Source organism: Anser anser (assembly GCF_964211835.1).
Source record: "Anser anser genome assembly, chromosome: 13".
NCBI lineage: Eukaryota > Metazoa > Chordata > Aves > Anseriformes > Anatidae > Anser > Anser anser.
The window spans coordinates 15910088-15930857 of NC_139734.1; the positions used below are offsets into that span (position 1 = coordinate 15910088).

Sequence of the window (20770 nt, forward strand, 5' to 3'; positions counted from 1 at the left end):
GATGGCGTCACGGGGCCGGCACCGGAGCCGGGGCCCGGGGAGGGGGGCGGGGCCTGAGCGGCGGAGGGGGCGCGGCCCGGCCCCCGGTTCCTCAGGCGGGCCCGGGGCCATCGGGCGGTGCCGCTCCCCCCCCACCTCCCCGGGCTCTGCCCGCTCCGTGCTTCACCCGCCCCTCCTTCACGCCTCCCTCCCGGCCGCCCGCTGTCCCAGCCCTTCCCGCCCCCCACGCCCGTTGCCCGGCTCCCCGTGCCCCGACAACCGGCGCTCTCCCTCCCCCCCCCGCCCCCTCCGGCGTTCCCCGCTCCCCCCCCCCCTTCCCGGGCCGGTCCCGATCCGGGCTCCCGGCGCCGCCGTCCCCGCCCCGCCCCGCTCCGTGCGGGCGGCGCCTGCGCCCAGCGCCGCTTCCTGGTGGCGGCGGGGCCGGGCCGGGCCGGGCCGGGCCGGGGCGATGGCGGGGCCGCGGCGGGGGCCGGGGCCGGGCCCGGTGCCGGTGCTGGCGGCGGGGCTGTGGGTACGGGCGGCGGCGGCGGCGGCGGGCGGGGCGGTTCGTCCCGGGGCGCTGGAGGAGGAGATCGTGTCGGAGAAGGCGGCGGAGGAGAGCCACCGGCAGGACAGCGCCAACCTGCTCGTCTTCATCCTGCTGCTCACCCTCACCATCCTCACCATATGGCTCTTCAAGCACCGCCGCGCCCGCTTCCTCCACGAGACCGGGCTCGCCATGATCTACGGTGAGGGGCGCGGGCACGGCCCCGCCGGAGCCCCCCCCGCAACCCCCCCCAACCCCCCCCAGGCCCCGGGGGGCACCGGGCGGTGCCGGCCCCGCGCCCCGGAACGGGACCCGCACGGGGCGGGCGGTGCTCGCTGCCGGTGCTGCCGGCACCGGCGTGCCCGAGGTGTGCCCCGGAGGGGCTCCCGTTGCCGGTGGAGAGCGGCGAGGGGCTTGTAGGGGGCCGGGGGTCCCGTCCCGGTTCGCCCGGTGACAGCCAAGCACCCGCTGCGGCCGCTCGGGGTTGGCGGCCACGGGTCAGGGAGCGGTGGCACGGGGCTCAGGCCGAGAGCAGGGACACGTCCCGGGGTGCCGCAGGCCCGGAGTTTGGGTTCGCAGCCCGTGTTCGGAGCACCTCCGTTTCCAGAAGAACCCGCAGCCTGCCCCTTTGCGGCGCTCGGAGGCCCGTGGGGCTGGCAGCCGTGTCCTGCTGCCCGGGGAGCCGTGAGCTCCGGCTTTCGGGGCTCCTGGTCCTCCTCCCACCTCGGTGAGGTGCCCCTGGAGTGGGGCCGTGGATCGAGGAGTGGGCCTCTCGCCGGCTGGGTTTTAATGGTGGCCCGCCACTGCTGTCGCCAGAGGTGCTGCCGGGACTGGGGTGACGTGGCCTCCCGAAGTGCCCCGGCCATGGCAAGGAGATAAAGCGCGTGGCTCGTCCGGGGTCACCCGGCACGACTTGGAGTTCGACCAAAGCAGGGCTGGGAGTTGCGCTGGGGGAATGATTAACACAGCCACGGATGCTTACCTAGGCGAGGTCAATGGAGTATAGGGTTGAAAAGGCGTTTTCTGGTGAGCGCTGGAGTCCGCGTCTCTTCTTGGTGCTTTCCCTCCCCTGGCGGGTCGCAGGCGATGTGCGACCGGGCTTGGTGGGAGCAGAAGTGTGGCTGAGCACCGCACGCGGCGGAAAGCTCAGCTCTGAAGGCTGCGGCTTTGTGCATTCAGGCCCTTGGCTTTTGTTACCCTAAGTTTCAGTTAATTGGAGGCGTCTTTCGGAACGAAGGGGTGGAGAAGCTTGCTGCAGCCCCGGGGGCACAAAATACCAAAACGCCGGGCTGCGTTTACAAATTCCTGCAAGCCCTCGGTGAGGCTGCTGCCTGCGCTGCCCGTGCTGCTCAGGGCACCTCTGTCACCTCCCGGCAAGGAGCTGCGCCTGCCCGACCCCTGCTGCTGCACTTGTCTTCCCCTTGTTCTCCCTTGCCCCTGTGGGCTCCCCTCTTGGTCCTAGAGCCCAGCCCCGTGACATTTCGGTCTCCCGATGATCCGTAAAATGCATCTTTTCCGTCTGCTCTTTTGCAGACGGCGCTCAGGGAGTTGCTGGCAAAATAAGTAACTTCACCCGCCTGGTCAAAACCCTGACTTTTTGTCTGCTCTCAAGGCTTTTGGCATCGCCCTCTCAGGTCAGACAGCCTCCATAGGAAAAGGGATGTGTTAGTTCCCAAAGGAGCGTCGAGACCTGTTGTTTTACAGCAACAGCCTGCAAGCTGCCGGGAGCAAAGCAGGTGCCGCTTCTGCTTCGCTGTGCCTGGCCCCCTCTGATGCTTTCAGCCCAGGGGAAGTTGGTGGAAAATGTGGAAGTGCTGCAGCAGGCAGGCTGCAAAACAGACCTTTACATTTGGGCAAAGAAGCGATTTGTAAAAGCTTGTCTTTTTTTCTAATTAAAGAAACCTCGGCAGCTAAGTCCAAACTTCCACATCTCTTCCTGCTGAAATCCATCCGGGTTTCCTCGCAGCCTGCGCTTTTACCCCAAGTTATAAGCTGTTGCTTCGGGTGGCTTTTTACCTTACAAATTACACCATTGGCTCAGAGCTGTTGTTCAGGAGCTGGAGTTGTTTCACAGTGATAGGCAATACACGTTCAGCAGCCCCTGGGCTTCATTTCAGTGTTTAAAATTAGGTTCCCGTACCCTGGGTACTCAACATTTAGGACAATGAAATGAGCAGTCTTGTTTCATTTCTTCTCGGAGTCTGGTGGTGGACGTGGCAGGAACTTCTCTAGAAGTTTAGTTTCCTTCTACTGGTTCCCGGTTGGCCCCTGGGTTGCAGACGTCCCGATTGTCTGTTGTCGTGACGCTCTCAGGTGCTCGCTGCATTTTTCTTTCCTTTCGGTGTCCAGATTAATGCCTGCCTGGGGGTTCCTGCGTGCTGCCATTGTTGTTAAGTGCCGGAACGGTAATATATTAGTCTTCGTTTTAAATCTTAGCTCAGAAGTGTTCAGTAGCACCAAAAAAAAAAAAAAAAAAGCCCACGGGTTTTTGGTCTTTTTAATGAAGTTGGGATAAATGCAATGAAAATAATCTTTTGCACTTTGCACAGAAGAACTCAGTTCATTTTCCAGCTTCGCCTTTAGCCCCTCGCTCCTTGCAGCTTTCAGCTGTCAGCTTCCTGGTGTCGGGTCCCCCCGCTCAGCTCCCTCCCAGGGCTCCCTTTTGTAAAACTTTTGGCAGCAAATCCGTTTTGATACCGGTGGGGCACGGCTCACGGGTTGCTGCTAGGGCAGCCCTCCAAGCGCCAGCAGCGCTCCAACCGCTTCCTAAGAGGCCGTCGGCAGCAAGAGGACGTACTCCAGCTCTGGCCTTGGTCCCGTTAGCGCAGGACTGGTTGGTTTGGGGGTCTGAAAAACCCCGCTAGCAGGTCGGGTGTGTCCCGGGTGCCGCCAGCCAGCTCCCTGATGTGGGAGGTGCGTGGGGAAGGTCAGCGTGAGCCCACAGTTGGGCTTTTTCCTACACCAGAGCTCTCGGCTTCAGGCACGGCACCCTGCAGCTTTCCCTCTAGGCGACTCCGGTCGTGTCTCGGTGTTGGGAGCTGATGGTGCGAGGCTGGCTCGGACTGGGTGCCCGAGCGCCCTGTGTGCGTGTGGATGTGGCTGCGCACGCAGACGTCTCTTCCCACCCAGCTCTGTTTCATGCAGGGAGCTCTGCGTGTGCTACGGGGCAAGACAAACTTTGGCAGCCCCAAGCCCAGCGGTCTTGGCAGGTTTCTTGCAGGTCTGTCCGTCCCCTTTCCCTTCTCCCATTGCTGGGCGGAGCGGGAATTCGGCTCCGGCCGGAGCACGGCCGGCACGCGGGGCCGGGAACAGCTGCGTGGGCAGGCGAGACGGGGAGGCCGACCACGGCTGCTATCAGATGTAGCCCTGCTCTGGGACAAGGATTAAGAGGCGAGAGGTGGGTGAGTCAGGATCCTTTCTAAATTTCCAGCCGCAACCAAAGCCTCTCCCTCCTTCCTCCTTGCAGGGCATCTCATTTCAAAGCGGTGAGCCCCGGCGTCAAAAGGTGCCTTGGGGTGGGTTTCCAGCTGAGAAAAGACAGGCAGCTGCTGTGGGAGGTTTCTGACTCTTGCCTGAAGCTCTGAAATTGGCTTTTTTGAAAGGGGGTGGCTCCGGAAGGCTGTAGGAGCAGAGTTGCAAGGGTAGGAGGTGGATGAGCCTTCCGGTCTGGCTTTCTGCTTTTTTGAGGCTGTGACTTTACGCTGTGCTCTCACTGCAACTGTTTGAAGCTGCTTAATAGTCCTAAGCAGATGTAAGGACCCTCTGAAGCTCACTTTACCCCAGTGAAGAGTTTTGGCCATCTCCCATGGAATCTCAGAGGTCGTTTGTCATCTTCTGGGTGTTCTGTCCCCATGCTGTGGTGGTCGCGCACCTCTCTGCCACGTGCTTAAATGGAGCCGTGCTGAGGCACCCCAATGCCCCTGACATCCTTGCCTTGCATTTCCTTACTTTACTCCTGGAGCACGCGGGAAGCTCACAGGAGCTAAGCCCCAGCCGTGTCCCTGCTGTACATCACATCCCCTGGCAGGGGAGGTGGGGGCTTTTCTTCTGGCTGTCAGCAAAATGAGCAAACCTCGCTCTGGGAAGGTGCTGTCAAGGGAAGAGCAGGTGAAAGCCCGGTGGCACGCGGGGACTGGCTGCGGGAGGTGCTGGGGGCGTCCCGTGGTCTCCGTCCCTGCTGCTGCAGAGCTCGTGCCCGTTCTCTGCTCCTGTAGGACTGTGGTGGGGAAGGAGGTTGGTGTCGGTCGGGGTTGTGCCCTGCCCCTAGGAAAACGCAGAGCGAGATTTTAATTAATGCAGCAGTGAAGAGCCTGAGCGTCCTGGGAGGCAAATGGAGAAGCCTTCGGAGTGTTGCGGTCTCCATTTAGCTCCCACGTGTTTGCAAGCTTTTTCATAAACGTGTGGTTCAGAAATGGGGTTAAGTGACCCAAAAAAACCATCAGAAAACCAGCAGAAAAGTGACCCAAAACCATCTCTGCTGTGCTGGCCAGTGCCTGAGTGCATCTCTTCTCTCCGGCTTGAGACAGGGTCTTACGAGGGATGCTCACCGTCCTCAAAGTATTCATGAGTCGCTGGCACCCTTTTTTAATCCCCTGCCAAAATGAAAAGGTTTAGTGCGTTTCCGTACCGGCGATACGTGCTCCTGTCAGGTTTCCAGCTGCAAATGCTCACAGTGACCACCCCGGCGGTTTGCTCGTCTCACCACGCATCCCTCCCTCCCCAGGCGTCCTGGTCGGTGTGGTCCTGCGCTACGGCATCCACGTCCCCAGCGATGTGAACAACGTGACGCTGAGCTGCCAGGTGCAGACCAGTCCTGCCACGCTGCTGGTGAACGTCAGCGGGAAGTTCTACGAGTACACCCTGAAGGGGGAAATCAGCGCCCAGGAGCTCAACAATGTCCAGGATAACGAGATGCTGAGAAAGGTAAGGGAGCGATTTCGTGGTGAGGGATGCTCCGCGGGGTGCACGCAAATGCAGAAATCCTGTACCTGCTGCATTACGTGATTTTTTTTTTATTGCGTTTTTACGTTTTTACTTTGGTCCCATAAATTGTAAGCTGAATACACAATGTAATGAAGCTCTAGTTTCAGCTGATCTTAACCTGAGCTGTTTAAGCTCTGGGCTGTGCGTCTGGAAGAGCCCTGACTCCTCCATGCTCGCCTAACAGCCCTTCATCTGGTGGGAGTACAGGGTATTTTTTATGTCATTCTATGCGCTTTGTCTTGCGAAATCTTAACAAACCGATTAACTGTTTTTTGTTTGTTTGTTTTAAAATTTATTTACAGGTGACTTTTGATCCTGAGGTGTTTTTCAACATATTGCTTCCTCCAATTATATTTTACGCAGGCTACAGCTTAAAAAGGGTACGTGCCTTTACAGTGCCTACGCTTTCAGTTCCTCTGCCCCCAGAGCATTTTTAATACTTGAGAGTGCTTTAATGCTTGCTCAGCAGGCCAAGGCTGCAGAGTTGGGTACAGTGTTCCCAGTACACGCAGGATGGTAGGAGGCAGGGCTGAGAGTGCCCCTGTAGGTCTCACCCATCCCTCATCCCAGGAAGGGTCAGCAGCTGCGACCATTTCCAGCATGGGTTTATGCAGGGGTATTTTAGGCCATCTGGAATTCTGAAACACTTTAAAGATCGGAAGGTTTTAGGAAGCAGCAGCTCTTTGAAGTGCTGATTTGGAGGGAGAGGAAAATGATCCTGTTTAGCTCTGGGAGAAGGAAGGAGGACTTATGCTGTGTTAGGAATTAGTCCCCAGGACTCGGAGCAGCACCTTATTCGATGCACCAGTACAGGAAAATGAGGAAAGTGATACGCTCCTGTTTATTAGTGCTGCATTTGCTGTGCTGGTCTGGCTGCGTGTGCCATTGTGTGAGGCACCATTCAGCCAAGCTCACACAGCTCACGGTGTTCAAGCCAGGCACAAGTTGCTGTGGGTGCTGTACAGGTATCTGTCCGCTGGCATGGCTTGAAATAAATTGTTAGTAAAGTGTAATGCAGTTTCGTTTCCTTCTTCCTTCTAGAGGCACTTCTTCAGAAACTTGGGATCAATCCTGGCATATGCTTTTCTTGGCACTGCAATTTCCTGCCTGATGATCGGGTGAGTGGTTGCGGCCGGAGGGGCTTTTCGGCAGGGCTGCGAGCTGTGTGTGGACACAGAGCTCTGTCCTGCAGCGGGGGCCGGGGGCCTCCCCGGGCTGCTCAGCGGGGCAGCTAATGCCACTTCTTGAAGGGCTTTTGCTGGCTGGACAGCGTGCCTGCTGCCCCATTACCCAGTGCTTTCCTGTATCCCATACAGACTGCTTATACACGTGGCAAGGCAAGTTCTGTGGATCCCTGAGAATAAACAGGCGCTGACTTGAAATTGTTGAAAGCGGAGCCCAAACAAGTGTGAGACACACGAGTAGAGGGCAGGATTGTAAATGCATGTCCTGTCCTTACTTGCTGGGAGCAGATGCCTAGCAAACACAGATTGTGTTTCAAATTATTTATCTGTGTGCACAGAGGGAGCTAGGTAATTCCCGTTCTGAATAGCAACGCGCAGGCTTGCGTAGGGTGTTTTCCACCGGAGATCCAGGGGGATTCAAGCAAACTCAGCGCCTGCATTATCTGCTCCTAGCTGCAAGTTTAGGACGTTTGAAAGTCAGGCCAACCGAAAAGTCATTCCGTTGAAACGTGTTAACATCAAGCATTGTGAAGCAATTGCAAGGTGATTGTCATGGTCTGTCCCACAAGCTGCTGCTTTTCTTTGGCCCTGTTGTGCTGGCAGAGGAGTTGTGGTACCTGCTCCTCCCCAGCACCATGCTTTGCTCCTGCACTGTCAGTGCTTTGGATTTCACGGTCCTGCTCTCTGCTCTGAGACCCTGCTGTTTCACCAGGCTCAGCTCACGCAATACGACTTCTCAGTGTATTCTTCTCCTGTATTTGGACAACTTTAGGGGTTAAATTGGCAGATTCTGGGGAACTCCTTGCACTGCAAGTACGAGTTGTTGTCTCTCCTGCTTCCACAGCTCCGTCATGTATGGCTGCGTGGCGCTGATGAAGGTCACCGGGCAGCTCGGGGGAGACTTCTACTTCACTGACTGCCTCCTCTTTGGTGCCATCGTATCAGCTACTGACCCAGGTATGTTAGATGGTTGTTTTTTTCCCCTCGTTTTACCTACATTTGGTGAAGAGGGGAAGAAAGGAAGGAAGGCTTTCACAGGAAGGCAGCTTTCTAAAAGGGATGTTTTGTGTTTGATTACACCACAATAACGGCACCTTCTTGAATGTCTCTCTATTTTTCTATTTGTCAGTGACTGTTCTTGCCATATTCCATGAACTCCAGGTTGATGTTGAGCTGTATGCCCTTCTCTTTGGCGAAAGCGTTCTCAATGATGCCGTTGCCATAGTGCTGTCTTCGTAAGTGTGTTCTGTTTTTATTTTTAATTGTTATGTATGTTCTGTGTCAGGCGTTGGGGGAGCCACCTGGCCTTGCTCCTGTAAAAATAGGAGCATTGGTGTTGGCCAGAGCAGATTTCCCTATTAAGTGTTCCCAGAAGCTGTAGTGACCTTCTGATCAGCCTCCTCCTTGAAGACCACTGTTTGAGAGCATGGATTGTAGCTACAGCTTCCTGTCGCATGGTGGATAGCTGTGTTTTTTCTTTTATGGCCTGCTGACCCAGCCAGAAGGAAGTTTTCGTGTCTCTCTGCAATGTGAAAAGCACCACCTCTGCTTTTCAGCCACAGAATCCCACCAGAACCCCTCGCTGACGGCTTTGCTCCTACCTGCCTGCCTTCCCATCCACAAGTACCCGCTTTTGTTTCGGTGGAGATAGTTGGTAAAGCAGCTGTCTCCTTTCTCTGCCTCAAAAAGGTGGTATTTCTGGAGTTAGTATCCTGAACTGGAAAGCGGGTGCCTTTCTAAAGAGTGTTTTATAATATTCTTTAATATTTTATGTCCTCTGCACGTAGGGCATGTTTTATCTGCATTTCCGTTGTGCTGCCATCATGGGAGTTTGTTTGGAAATATATAGTACCTGCAGTCATGACAGGTTAACTTATAGCTAAGACTAATGCAGAAAGTATTTCTGGAATACTTGTCATGCCGGCGTGCTGATTGCGTGGGTTTTACTGATGTGGAGGCAGCAAGTAACATATTGTGAGCTTCGTATTGCCACCCGCCTGGGTTGTATTTACTAAATTGAATGTTTCTAGAACTGTTTGTATGGCTCACTCTGGCTTTTATGCTGGATGTGTCACCACTGGCGCGAGAGTCGACTCTGCGCAGCCAGGTCATGTTTGAGCAGTGACACCGAGCAGGGAGGAGACGGGGGCTCGGAGCCTGCCGGGAGTCGGTGGGCTCAGCAGCAGAGCCGTGGAGTCTGTGGTGGGTCTGTGCGCGTGTCTGTGCCTGCACCGTGTGCTCTGATTTGCCCCTTGCACTGTTTTGCTCCCAGCTTTGTAGCTCTGATTTCCTCCCTTCCTTTTTTGCACGAGCTGAGTCCAGCCCCCCTCCTCTGGAATAAGGTAATTCGCACCAAACCCGGCGGCCCTGAGCTGCAGCCAGCCGTTGTTTTGCTGCAAGGTTTGTGCACAGACTGGTCCGGCAGCGTGTTGACTTCTCAAGGGCTTCCAAGCAGCACAAGTGACCCTCTGCAGCTCTTATTTGCGGTTCCCCTTTATTAAATTTGGCTTGGCACTTGCCTGTTGCATGGAAGAGGTGGAAGTGGGGAGCGGCTGGGGCAGTTCTGCTTCCACAGCACGGTGGTTGGGAGGGGTGGATTGGAAACGTGGAGGATTTGGGGGTTTTGGGGGGACACCTGGGCTGACGTGGGTGGGCGCCAGCATCGCCCTGGGGTGAAGAGGGGCTCTAGCTGCGTCTGGCCGAGCACAGGGGTTTGCTGTTGGCAGGAAGCAACACACACAAAGCCACGGGCTTTGCCACTCCCCATCCCGCGAGGAGGTGCTTTCCGGTGGGGTTGGTGGCGGGGAACCTGATTCAGGATTTGGCCGTGTAAAGAGGAATCGAACCCAGAACCAAAAGGCAGCGAGCGGCGCGGGGCCGGGGCTGCGGCTTGCGGGCAGAGAGCAGTGCAGCCCCAGGGCCCCTACCTGCTCCTTCCAGTTTAGTTTCTCCCTCTTTAATTTCTTACTAGTGGGGCAAAAAGCAAAACCAGAAGGAAGGCTGCAGTAGGTTAAAGTGCAAAACTGACATCCACACAGTCAGTTATGGAGGGGAAATGAAACTAGGCTGGATTAAAAAACAAACGAACACAAAACAACAAAACCCCAGAATGAGGCCGCGTTGGTGGGTGGGAAGTAGGAGATGGAACTGACAAAAGAACTTAAATCTCAGGGAGAAGTCTGAGGCCTGTGGCGTAAAAGACAATGGAGAAAAAATACAATTTATTAAAAGCAGGGAATTTTAGCGAGGGAAGTGGCCCGTTACGTGTTGGAAGGGGTAGGGTTATCGCTCACGGTGCAGAAGAGTGTTGGCTGGTTGTTAGGGAGGAAGGTGGCAGGACGTGTTCGTGAGACGGTAACTTTCCGTTCCTGCATAACTCGGGAGGTTAAACAGCAACTAGTTAAAGTTCAAGCCTGAGAGTTTTAACAGAGCCGGCCGAGGGATCGCTGACAAGGAAGTTAGTGTTCTCAGCAAGTTTACATCAAAGAAAGCTAACAAGGAGTCGGTATTAACACAGGATTTAGGAGATGGGTAGGGGCCCGCCTGTATCGCGGCCTTTCTGGGTAGCTGCTGAGGGGTTTGGAGGGAGGCACGTTCAGCGGCGTGACCAGCACGGGCCGGGGGACGCCAGCGAGGCTGTCTGATCTGCCAACCAGGGAAAATCTTTTTCGATTTTCTTGTCAAAAAGAAACGTGAAAGTTTGGTGGATGAAGACAGCAGCGCTGCTGTTGTGAACTGGCACCGCGCCGTTCGCCTTGCCACCCTGCAAGATTTCCCCTCGGAACCCAGGGCCGTGCAAAATGAACGTAGCACGCGTTAAACGCAGCAAAACTGAGTGACTTGCAGTTCTCCAGGGGATATTCACATCAGCCGCCTCTGTGGCGTCGACAGAGAAATGTAGGCTTCCCGCTTGGATGCGTTGGTCCCAGAGTGCCTGGCTTTCCAGAGAGCTGACGCCAAGCCCCCAAAATGCCATCGTAAATGAAGAACTGTCGCCTGGCAAACTCATTTGTAGGGGATCGTGCAAGAGATGGGTTTTGGTCTGATGCTTTGTAGCATCTGGAAGGAGCCTTGCTTAGGGTGGTCGAGCTGCAGGGAGATGGCTGGGGATGAGGGGGAGCCCAAACTCTCCGGGCCAGGGCGAGCGTGCTGCTGCTGTGCTGCCTCCCCGATGCTCTGATTTCTCACGCTCGGGGTTTGCAGCGGTCGTAGCACTTTGCAAAGCTCCCACAGCGCTGTGAAAATCTCCCTCTCTCCAGACTAAGGAGTGTTTCGCTCCTGTGTGTGCTTTTTCTCCCTCTTTCAGTTCAATTGTTGCGTACCAGCCAGCGGGCGACAACAGCCACACGTTTGATGTCACAGCGATGTTCAAGTCTATTGGGATCTTCCTGGGGATATTCAGTGGGTCTTTTGCAATGGGAGCAGCTACCGGAGTTGTGACAGCTTTAATATCCTTTTTGTTGTTTTTCCAAGTGTTTACATAACGGCTGCTTCTTTTGCTATGCTGCATTTCACCCGGACCCAGCGTTTCAAGATTTTTTGCCTGAATTAATGAGAGGCAATGCCACAGCCTTTTTAGGGGCAGGCTGTGCAGTACTGCTGTGATACGCAGCTGGATTAGACATCCCCCTCAGCCTACAGTTTCTCTCCAAGTTGTCCTTAACAATCTGCAACGTCACCAAGTTCACCAAACTGCGGGAGTTCCCCTTGCTGGAGACCGGCTTGTTCTTCTTGATGTCCTGGAGCACGTTCCTGCTGGCTGAGGCGTGTGGCTTTACAGGCAAGCTCCAGCACTGCCCTGCATTTGAATGGAAATCTGCAGGGATGATGGTGCTATTGAATTTTGCTTCTCTAAGTATTGGCTGCAGATGGGACTCTCCCTCTGCTCCTATAAGTTTAGTTATTTTGGGGTTTGGGGTTATTGTATTTAAAACCCTACAGTGCTGGGTGCAGCTCAGTTCCCTTTTCATGGCCACGAGTCTAACGTGATGCTCTGCTCCCCAGGTGTGGTGGCTGTACTCTTCTGTGGGATCACGCAGGCTCACTATACCTATAACAACTTATCTACAGAATCCCAACACAGAACAAAGCAGGTGAGAGCTCCTCAGTCCCCTTAATCCTCTCCAGATTTGCAGTTCAGTGTTCTTTCTTTCCCTCTAGCCAGAATTAGGTGCATCTGCCAGTCTACAGCTGGATTTTGCTGGAGTCACTCCTGCAGAAGTATTCATTGTGTGGTGGATGGGCTAACATGTTTTTCTTGTTAAATCTGAGTTATGTTTAATTCATTTTTAATTTGTTTTCCTCTTTCAGTTGTTCGAACTGCTGAATTTCTTGGCAGAAAACTTCATCTTCTCCTACATGGGACTTGCACTGTTCACCTTCCAGAACCACGTCTTCAACCCTACCTTCGTGGTGGGCGCTTTTGTATCCTTTGGAGTTTGTTTTATAAAACAAGAAAAGAAAGGGAGAGGTGCCTCATTCCTAGTGTGTGTTTTTCATTCAAATGTGATTTTTTTTTCCCAGTCAGTCTAGCTTTATTTTTAAAAGGGAGTTTCTCTGTGTAGTGGTGCCTTTGGTTATTTTAAGAAGATGGAGATTCTTTTCCCAGCTTTTCTGTTTCGTTTTGTTTTCTCTGTCTCCTCAGCTTTTGAGGGAGGGGCTCAGTGTTGGATGTGAAAATGGTGCTGGAGCGCCAAGCTTCGTCCTGTGGCAGCGTGGTGCAGGAGCAGCTTTGCAAATGGGGACCTCCTGATACCTCCTTGTTTCCTCTTTTCTGTGCTATTCCATTTGGTTAACCCTGAAAAAAATACTTTTTTTCAAAATAACAGTTAGAGCTACGGTAGATACCTCTGAATGATGTAACGAGAAAGGATTTCCCTTTCTGCCGGCTGATGCTAGCGGAGACGCTGCCCTAATGTGTTTCAGAAGAGTGAGGATTTGAAGGAATTTTTGTTTTCGTTTCACAGGGAAGCCAGTTAGATGTGCGGAATTATTTTCACCCTTTGCCTGCACTGAAGCAGGTTTATACAGATAAATAAAATGTTACCTTCACCAGTGCTGATGCATGGGTTTCCAGCGGGGTTTGATGAATTTCCCTGATGAGCTTTTGCAAGGCTGCAGTAGGGTAAAGGGAGTGAAGAGCCTAGAAATGCATTTGGGTAGTTAGAGTGAAATTGTGTGCTCTGCCTTTTCAGTAGGAACCGGCTAGCTTGCTGATGAAATAGCTCATTCATGAGAAAGATCATGAAATACATCTCTTATGCAAATTCATGATGTTCAGGAAAGAACATAAAAGCTGGAAGCATTTTGCATATTATTCTAGGCTGCACTGAATACTGGCTGCAAGATTATTTTTGCCATCTGGGTGCTGGTATTAAAAGACAGCTTCGAAGATAAAAGCAATATGAAGGGGCTGCTGATTCTTGTGTCTCGCAGGCTATGAAAACAGAAAGAGTATTAGATTTTTTTTTTTTTCCTCTCGGCTGCTGCTGCTTTCATTTTGCTGAATAATCTTTGGGAATGGGACCTGGCTTATAGCTTCAAGCCAAACTGTGAAGTGTGGCGTGCTGGGGAATGTCAGAGAGGTTGTGGAAGCCGTGAAACCTGGGCTTTGCAAAGGACAAGTAATTCTTGTGGTGGAAAATGAGCACAGCAGGGGAGAGCGTACAGTGGGAAACAGTGATTTTTTTCTCCTCTTGTCTAACCTGTCCTCTCATCATTTCCCTTGCTTATATGTTTGCGCTTGTCTCTATATGATATTCCTGAATTGCAGTCTGTGCTTTGCTTTGGTGAGGCAGCAGCATGCTCTTCCCGCGCTGCTGTAGCAATCGGAGCTAGGTTGTTGTCTTTGCATCCTAAGGACTGGTGTTCGTGAAGCTCCTCGTGCTTCTGCTGGCTCAGCGTGCAGAGGTGGGATACAATGGGAGACACAGGAAGAACAGTTTCCTTAACAAGTACAAATACAGCTTGCTATCTTCCTAGGAAGAGCTGCCAATATTTACCCGCTGTCATTTTTACTGAATTTGGGGAGGAGAAATAAGATTGGAACCAATTTACAGCATATGATGATGTTTGCTGGTACGTTGATGCATCCTTGCCTCCAAACATTCCTCACCCTGAGCAACCTCTTAGGGCAACGTCTGGAGAAGAGGCTGGGCAGGACGGGGCTCCCCGGGGCTCACTGGTGTTGGACCACGCGGGGCAGGGGAGGCTGGGCAGTGTGGCACCGGTCCCGGGCCGGGAAGCCCACAGTGAATGTGGTCTCTGGTCCCACAAGCTAACATTGCCCTTCTGCCATCCCTTCCCCTTGCAGGGCTGCGGGGAGCCATGGCGTTCGCCCTGGCCATCCGCGACACGGCCACCTACGCCCGGCAGATGATGTTCAGCACAACGCTCCTCATCGTCTTTTTCACGGTTTGGGTTTTCGGCGGGGGCACCACGGCCATGCTGTCCTGCCTGAACATCAGGTGAGCGCGGCGCGGGGCGCTCCTGGCCACCGCCACGCCACCCGCCCCATCAGCGCGGTGCTGCGGGGCGCACGGCGCCCGCGGCTTCGTGACGTGAGGCGGTGGGAGTGATGCCACCAGATGGGCGAATGGGACCGGCTGCACGGACCTGCGGAGCTGTGGCGCCTGTTGCTGGCAAACGCTCCTCCACGTGCCTCCGGGGCATCCCCCTGTGCAGGGGGAGCAGCTGCTGAAAGCGCTGCGCTTGCCCCAAAGATGATGGGAAGGTCCCATCCGTCCCCCAGATATGTGGCACGTACCCGCCTGGCATTGCCTGTGCTCACTGTGTGCTTGTTTTCTCCTCCACAGAGTCGGCGTGGATGCGGATCAGGAGAACGTGGTGAGTGCAGGGCTTTGCTACTCGCCGTTGGGCGGTCCTGGTAGGGGAGTTTGTGCTGTGCCCTCTGGCACAGGGGTTGTCTGGGACCGTGTGAATGCTCCTCTCCGCTCTGCTCCCTTCCAGCTGGGGGAGGGAGGCTTTTTAGCTCCTCTGGTGAAAGTTGCAGTCTGTAGGAATCATCTCTTTCCTGTGCCCTCTGTAGTTATAATGAGGCTTTCTATATTCTGTTTGAAAGAAGGCCTTAGAAGTAATGTTGCAGTGCTTAGTCAGTCCACGTTATTGCCACAGAACATTTGGTCTCTCACTGGTTTCGAAGTTAATATCAAAACGTGCATGACACAGAAGCTCTCTGCCTCATCCCAGTGTCCTGTGCGGGACAGAAATGCCATTCACTGCCCCATTTTAAGTAGTATCTTCAGGCTTGCCGTCACCTCTGTTGCGCCCTCCTGCTTGCTGCGAGCAGCTACGTGGCCAAGCGGGGACCGCTGACCGCGGTGCGATACGTGCTGCAGCCCTGCGGCACCGGGCACTACCTGCCTGGTAGCCCCCAGCCGTGTGTCTGCGGCCCGGCGGTGCTGCGGCTGTGCCTCTAATCGATTTCAGTGTGGGGTCTGCACCTTGGAGGTTCGTTTTGTGCAGAGATGTTGATCGGGCTGCTCGCCTCCTGGAGAGAAAGTGCCAAATACAGGAGGCAGCCCGGAGCCGTAAATCTGAAAGCCAAATTTCTGTGAAATATGTAATTGTGTTACGTACACAGTGCCCTCCAAACAGCTTTGCGTTTTTCTCCAGCTAAAAGGAAGCCACGAATGCCCATGGCACAAGGTTATTTGCATATTAAATCTCAAGGGAGATTTGAGGGAGGTTGGACCTGTCAGTCACTATTAAGCGCGATGTCTGGATGCAGTTGCTGGCTCCGATGCACTTAAAACCTTGGGGCCAGAAACTGGAAGGCTCTAGCAGGAAAGCAGTCGCTCTGCGCTTGCCCTGGTTTGATGCCACCTCTCTAAGGCCGTCAGATGCTGCTAAATGCAGCGCCTGGTGCTGCGAGCACTGTTAGCCTGTCGCGGTGTGAGTGACGTCCTTATGCTCGCTGCAGCCCAAAGGTCTCTTCCAAAGAGCTGGTGGGAAGGCATTTTCCTACATTCCCCTGGGTAACCCGGTCTCAGTACGTTGCTCTGCCGCTGTTAACGTTTTGTTTTCTCGCAGGGTGTCCCGGAGAGCGAGAGGAGGAGCACAAAGGCAGAAAGCGCCTGGCTCTTCCGCATGTGGTACAACTTCGATCACAAGTATCCTTGAACTGCAGTCAGCGCGTGCCGTGCCAGGTCCCCTGTGCCTGAGGGGCTCCGCTGACTCCCTCCCTGCTTCGCAGACGAGCCAGCATTTGCTTCCCCATCTCACGGTTGTTTTCTGACTTGCACTTCCTTGTGTCTGTGGCTGTTTGCACCTGCACTTACTGGAAATGCTGCAGTGGCCAAGTTCAAAGCTGGGCTCTCAGGCTGGAAGGGTCTCCAAAGGTCTCTGGTCCCTGTTCCCCATGGCAGGAGGACAGGGAGGCAGAGGGACATTCCATTTATAGCCCTCTCGCTGGATCAGTGTCTCTCCTCCCTTTCAAATGCTTTGTCATGAGCTAGCAGAGCAGTAATTTGCCAGGCGGAGGGTGCAGCTTGACAGGACAAGTGACGCTGGAAAACCTCTTAACAGAATTGTGTCCTGGTCTACTTGCGTCCCTCTTGCTCATTTGATTCAGGTTGCTCATCCCTTTCATTTTTGTGCTTCCAGGGTTTTGTGTTTCTTTCCTCAAGACACTGAGTTCCTTGCTGCTGCCTCTGCATCCCACCCCTCGACTCCCCGACATCGCCGCCTTCCCTTTTCTTCCTTAACCCTCTCTGCAGCTATCTAAAGCCTCTGCTGACACACAGCGGTCCTCCTCTCACGACCACGCTCCCCGGCTGCTGCGGGCCGATTGCCCGGTGCCTGACAAGTCCACAGGCATACGAAGTGAGTCCGATGCCACCTTTGGTGTCCTTTCTGTCGTGGTGTCAGTGGAGTTTGATGTGTTTACAGTTCTGTGTAGCCTTTGGGTGCTGCATCGAGCTGGGAGCCTGTGGGGAGGCCAGACACTCGGGCTGACAAACAAACACAGCCCTTCAGAAAGGGTTAAACAGCACTGTCCTTCTGTTTGTTGCCCAGAATCAAGAGCAGCTGAAGGACGATGACTCTGACCTCATTTTGAACGATGGGGACATCAGTCTGACTTACGGGGACTCCACCGTCAACACCGATTCGGTTGCGTCCAGCGGCACGTCGCGGCGGTTCGTAGGAAACAGCTCCGAAGATGCGCTCGATCGGGAGCTGGCTTTTGGGGACCATGAACTCGTGATCCGGGGGACACGCCTGGTCCTTCCCATGGACGATTCGGAGCCACCCTCAAACGTCCTGGATAGCGCAAGACATGGTCCAGCATAAGGTTGCTCGGTTTAATTGACAGTAATATTTGCATATATGATCAAGAAATGTGTACTACCTAAAGTTTAATGCATGTCTCAAAATGTCTAAGCTGTATAAATATTATTTATATGGTGTCAGAAGAATATAAATATTCTCTGCCAAGCACTTGTAAAGAACAAGCTGCGATTTTAAGTTAAAAACTGTGTTGACTGCACTGTGTAGGGTGGAACTGTTTTAGCGTAAGAGTCTTTTGCACACAGTGAGCTTCTTTAATGTGTGATTTGATGAAGGGTTTAGTTCCCAGCTGGGTAAGTAAAGGAGCTGTCTCCCTGTTCATCCTTTGAACGTGGGAGAGTGGGGTAGGGAGGTGCTGGTGAACAGTGGGAGTTGCTTTCTGTTCAGATGAGGGTTGTTTTTTTGCCTCTGATCTTTGGATAGTTGCGTTTGAAATGTCAGCAAAAAGTCAGACTGCAGACTCTTGTTCGCTGTGTGGGAACCTGAGCTGGGATCCAGAGATTTTCTGCTTTTTAGTGACCCGTCAGCTCTGCCCAAGCCACTGCTTTAGCAGGCTAATGTCAGACATCAGTCAAGCTGCTAGCCGTGAGTGGGGGAGCCCCCAGAGTGGGATGGAGGCATGGGTCGTGCTGTAGTCACTTCTGGGAGAAGGAGCTGGTCCTGCAGAAGCTGCCCAGGGTGTGCACAGATTTTAGGGCTGAGTCTGTCTTTCGGTTCTAGCACAAGCAGCTTTGTAGAAGCAGCCATCAAATCCTGAATTGGCAACCAAATTCACATTTGGGAAGCGACAGTGTCTTTGTGCGAGTGAAGCTCCTCTGCTGAAGCCATGGATGTAGCTGAGGTGCAGCGCTGCCACGGCCCATGCTGGACCGCAGAGTCCTCGATGGTTGCAGACTGACACGGTACCTCCAGGCTTCTCCAGAGGTGAGGTATTTAGCATCTAGGTAGTACTGAAGGGGAGTTGTCCATCTGTCCGTCCTCCTGTATAGTCAAAATCATTGCACTTTGTTTAATAACTCCTTAGCATTAGCATGCTGTGTGTCAGTAATCCCCACCTGATCTCTCTCATGTCTCTTACCATTTAATGAAACGCGTTTGCAAGTTGATTTTATTTTGTTATTTTTTTCCCAAGGAAGAGCACAGAACAATTTGTGATTTCACACTAGTGTTACAGGATTTACTCTGTAGTTACAGGAATGGCTAAAGGTGCAGTGAAATTGTTAACCCTGACATCCTTCTTTTCCTCCTGAAAGGGGGGAAGCACAGAAATTTACTGTATGTAGTTTTATTGTCTGTTTTAGCTGCAGTTTTGTTATACAAACCTTTCAGGGTTACTGGTGCACTGTAGCCTGTTCTGGAGTTAACCCACTCCGGAAGGCTTAAACAGAGGTGTTTAAAAAGAGAATATTTGAAAAAGAGCCAGGTGAGGGTGAGCTCTCCCAGCTCCCATTAGCTTTCCCTGCAACAAACTCTGCATCTCTTAGGATCCGATCCTGAGACCGCAGAGCAGTTTCCCTACAGCTGTTTTCCCCAGCACCACCTGAGAGCTGGAGAAGACAGGAAATACCGAAAGTTTGTGTGTATATTTATAGTTGAGAAAATCGATTTTTTTTTTTTTTTTTTTTTCATTTTCTCAGGTCTAAGTAACATTGCCTTAAATTTACGGATGTGAAACTAATTATTTTGGCAGTTTATCCCCAAGAAAATCCTTTCTTTTTCCTTCTGAACAAAAAATGTATAGGTGTTGCCATAGGTCTCCTCTAGAAGGGGGGTACGCTCTGTTTATATTTAGATAGGAAATCTTCCTTGCACCAATAAATGGCAGTCTCGCTGTTAACGTAGCTGTTGGATTAGCGCTAGCCTCTTTGTTTCCTGCTATGCAGGAATTCCATAAAGTGTGCATTTTATATGACATCTGTAACTTAACTTCACGTGTTTAAAAAAGAAAAAAAAAAGTAGGTACATGTTGACTTTAGGTTTACTGCATCATTTCTACATCCTTTATTTTGTGTTTTGTTTTGCCTTTTTGAAGAGGTATGATAAATAACTACCTCTTGTTTTTTCCTGTATGGTCAGACTATGAATTCAATTTACGAAGCTGACGCTGGTGCAGCCGCCGGGTCCCACTCCCGCCGGCAGCTCCCGTGCTCCAGCTGCCAGGCTCCAGGCAGGAGAGCAGCGTGCGGGCGTTGCGGGGCTCCATCCCAGGCAATCCCAACCAAGGTGCAAACTTGGAGCCGAGTGCTGCGCGATGGCCGCAGCCTAAGGTCTCCCCATAGCCTTAGTGGCATTCCTCTTTCTCTGACCCTCCCGCTTGAATAATGTGTCCACGTCCTGAAAGTTTGCCAGCACGTTACCAGAAGCCTTGGCTTTTGATGCCAGTTCAATTAGTACATTTAAGAAAAAAAAAGTTAACAAGAGATGATTTTATGGGGTACCTGTGAACTCTGCTATGATCCATACATCATATAAGCAGGGCTATTTCAAATAGCGTTGGTGAAAGAATGAATGTAAGCTGCAATTCGTGAGCATTTTAATAAATGACTCAGATTCATCCTCAGCTGATTACTTTCTCGATTCTGCTGCAGCAGAGAATACATGATTGCCTGGGTTTCAGATGCAGAGCCCTGATGGTTTGTGTGCTGCACTTGATTTTAAGGGTTACTGTAGAGAATCAGGCCCTGAGACCCTTTGCCAAGTAGATAGGACGGCCCCAAGGAGGCAGTTTACAGCTCACATGGAGATTTAGAGAAGGTGCCCTCCTTCTGTAAATTGAATTTTCATGGTTTTTGCACACGAAAAAGCATTGTAGGTAAAGTTATGGTTTGTACTAGTACTGTCGATTTGTGTGGTAATGGCATTAACCCTGTAGTTGTGGTGTTTGTGCAGCTGATCTGTGATAGCTGATGATCACTATTGGACCTTCTGTTTACACTGACTAAATCCTTTACTGTTGCGTTGTACTGTGAAAGAAGGATTATGGGCCTATAAAAGATTTTTTTTTTTCTGGAATTGTGTGTACTGTTTCATTAATTCACATGGAAATAAATCTGTAGCAAAGTGAAGACGTGCCGCTTTACGTTCTTGGACCGCTCTGCTCACGGCTGCTGGCAGCCAGGGAAGGCAGCAGCTGCTGACCCCACGCTCATCCGCGGACAGCAAAAACCCACTGGGGCAGTGCTGCTGCTTGCAGCCGCCCTGCAGACCTGCGTGGACCTGTGCAGTACAAGGGGCGTTTGCAAAACCGGGTCTTGAGCTCTCCTGGACTTTTATGCCCAGTGTTTTTGTCGATTTTGCAGCTGGGATCATTGCAGCAGATCTGCTGTCCTCTGGAGGTGATTCTGCCCTTCATCGCTCCTCTGCATTGGTTTTGTGAGTGCTGTGGGAGCAGCAGAAGAGGTTTGTTGTTCAAATGCTTTACAGTCTTTCAATACTGAGGTCATTTGGGAAACTTCAGGAATCTGCTTTTGAAGGCTTTGTTTCTAAAAGGGCAACCTTCACTTTTCTAAGGGTATTACAGTACGTTGTAGCTCCGCTTCACTGCCGGAGGGCAGCCTCAGAAATCTCACAAACCCTTGTCTTCCACCCATAGCAGTGCAGAGGTCTGTTACCTTCCTCCTTTACATAGCCGTGAGTTTGATTTTGGCAAGCGGAGGGAAGGACCATGCCACCACACAGCCGTGCCTATACACGGGCGTCCCCCACCCTGCAGGTCCAGGTGGGCAGTGCAGCGCTGGCTCACGGGCGTACGGCACCTGCTGGCCCAAGC

At 52.8% G+C, this 20770-nt stretch overlaps 1 protein-coding gene across 1 annotated transcript; it reads left to right on the plus strand.

Moving 5' to 3' along the window:
- Window position 1: 1 nt before the first annotated feature.
- Window positions 2-20066, plus strand: SLC9A6 (solute carrier family 9 member A6; the record flags this gene model as incomplete). The annotated part of the gene is made up of 16 exons (XM_083797228.1): window positions 2-728; window positions 5250-5449; window positions 5812-5889; window positions 6551-6627; window positions 7538-7650; window positions 7823-7928; window positions 11000-11165; window positions 11377-11473; window positions 11698-11786; window positions 12004-12117; window positions 13659-13770; window positions 14006-14159; window positions 14508-14538; window positions 15745-15824; window positions 16431-16536; window positions 16729-20066. The coding sequence occupies 16 exons, from the start codon at window positions 2-4 to the stop codon at window positions 17002-17004; spliced, it is 2526 nt and encodes an 841-aa protein (XP_083653354.1). The 3' UTR covers window positions 17005-20066.
- Window positions 20067-20770: the final 704 nt, after the last annotated feature.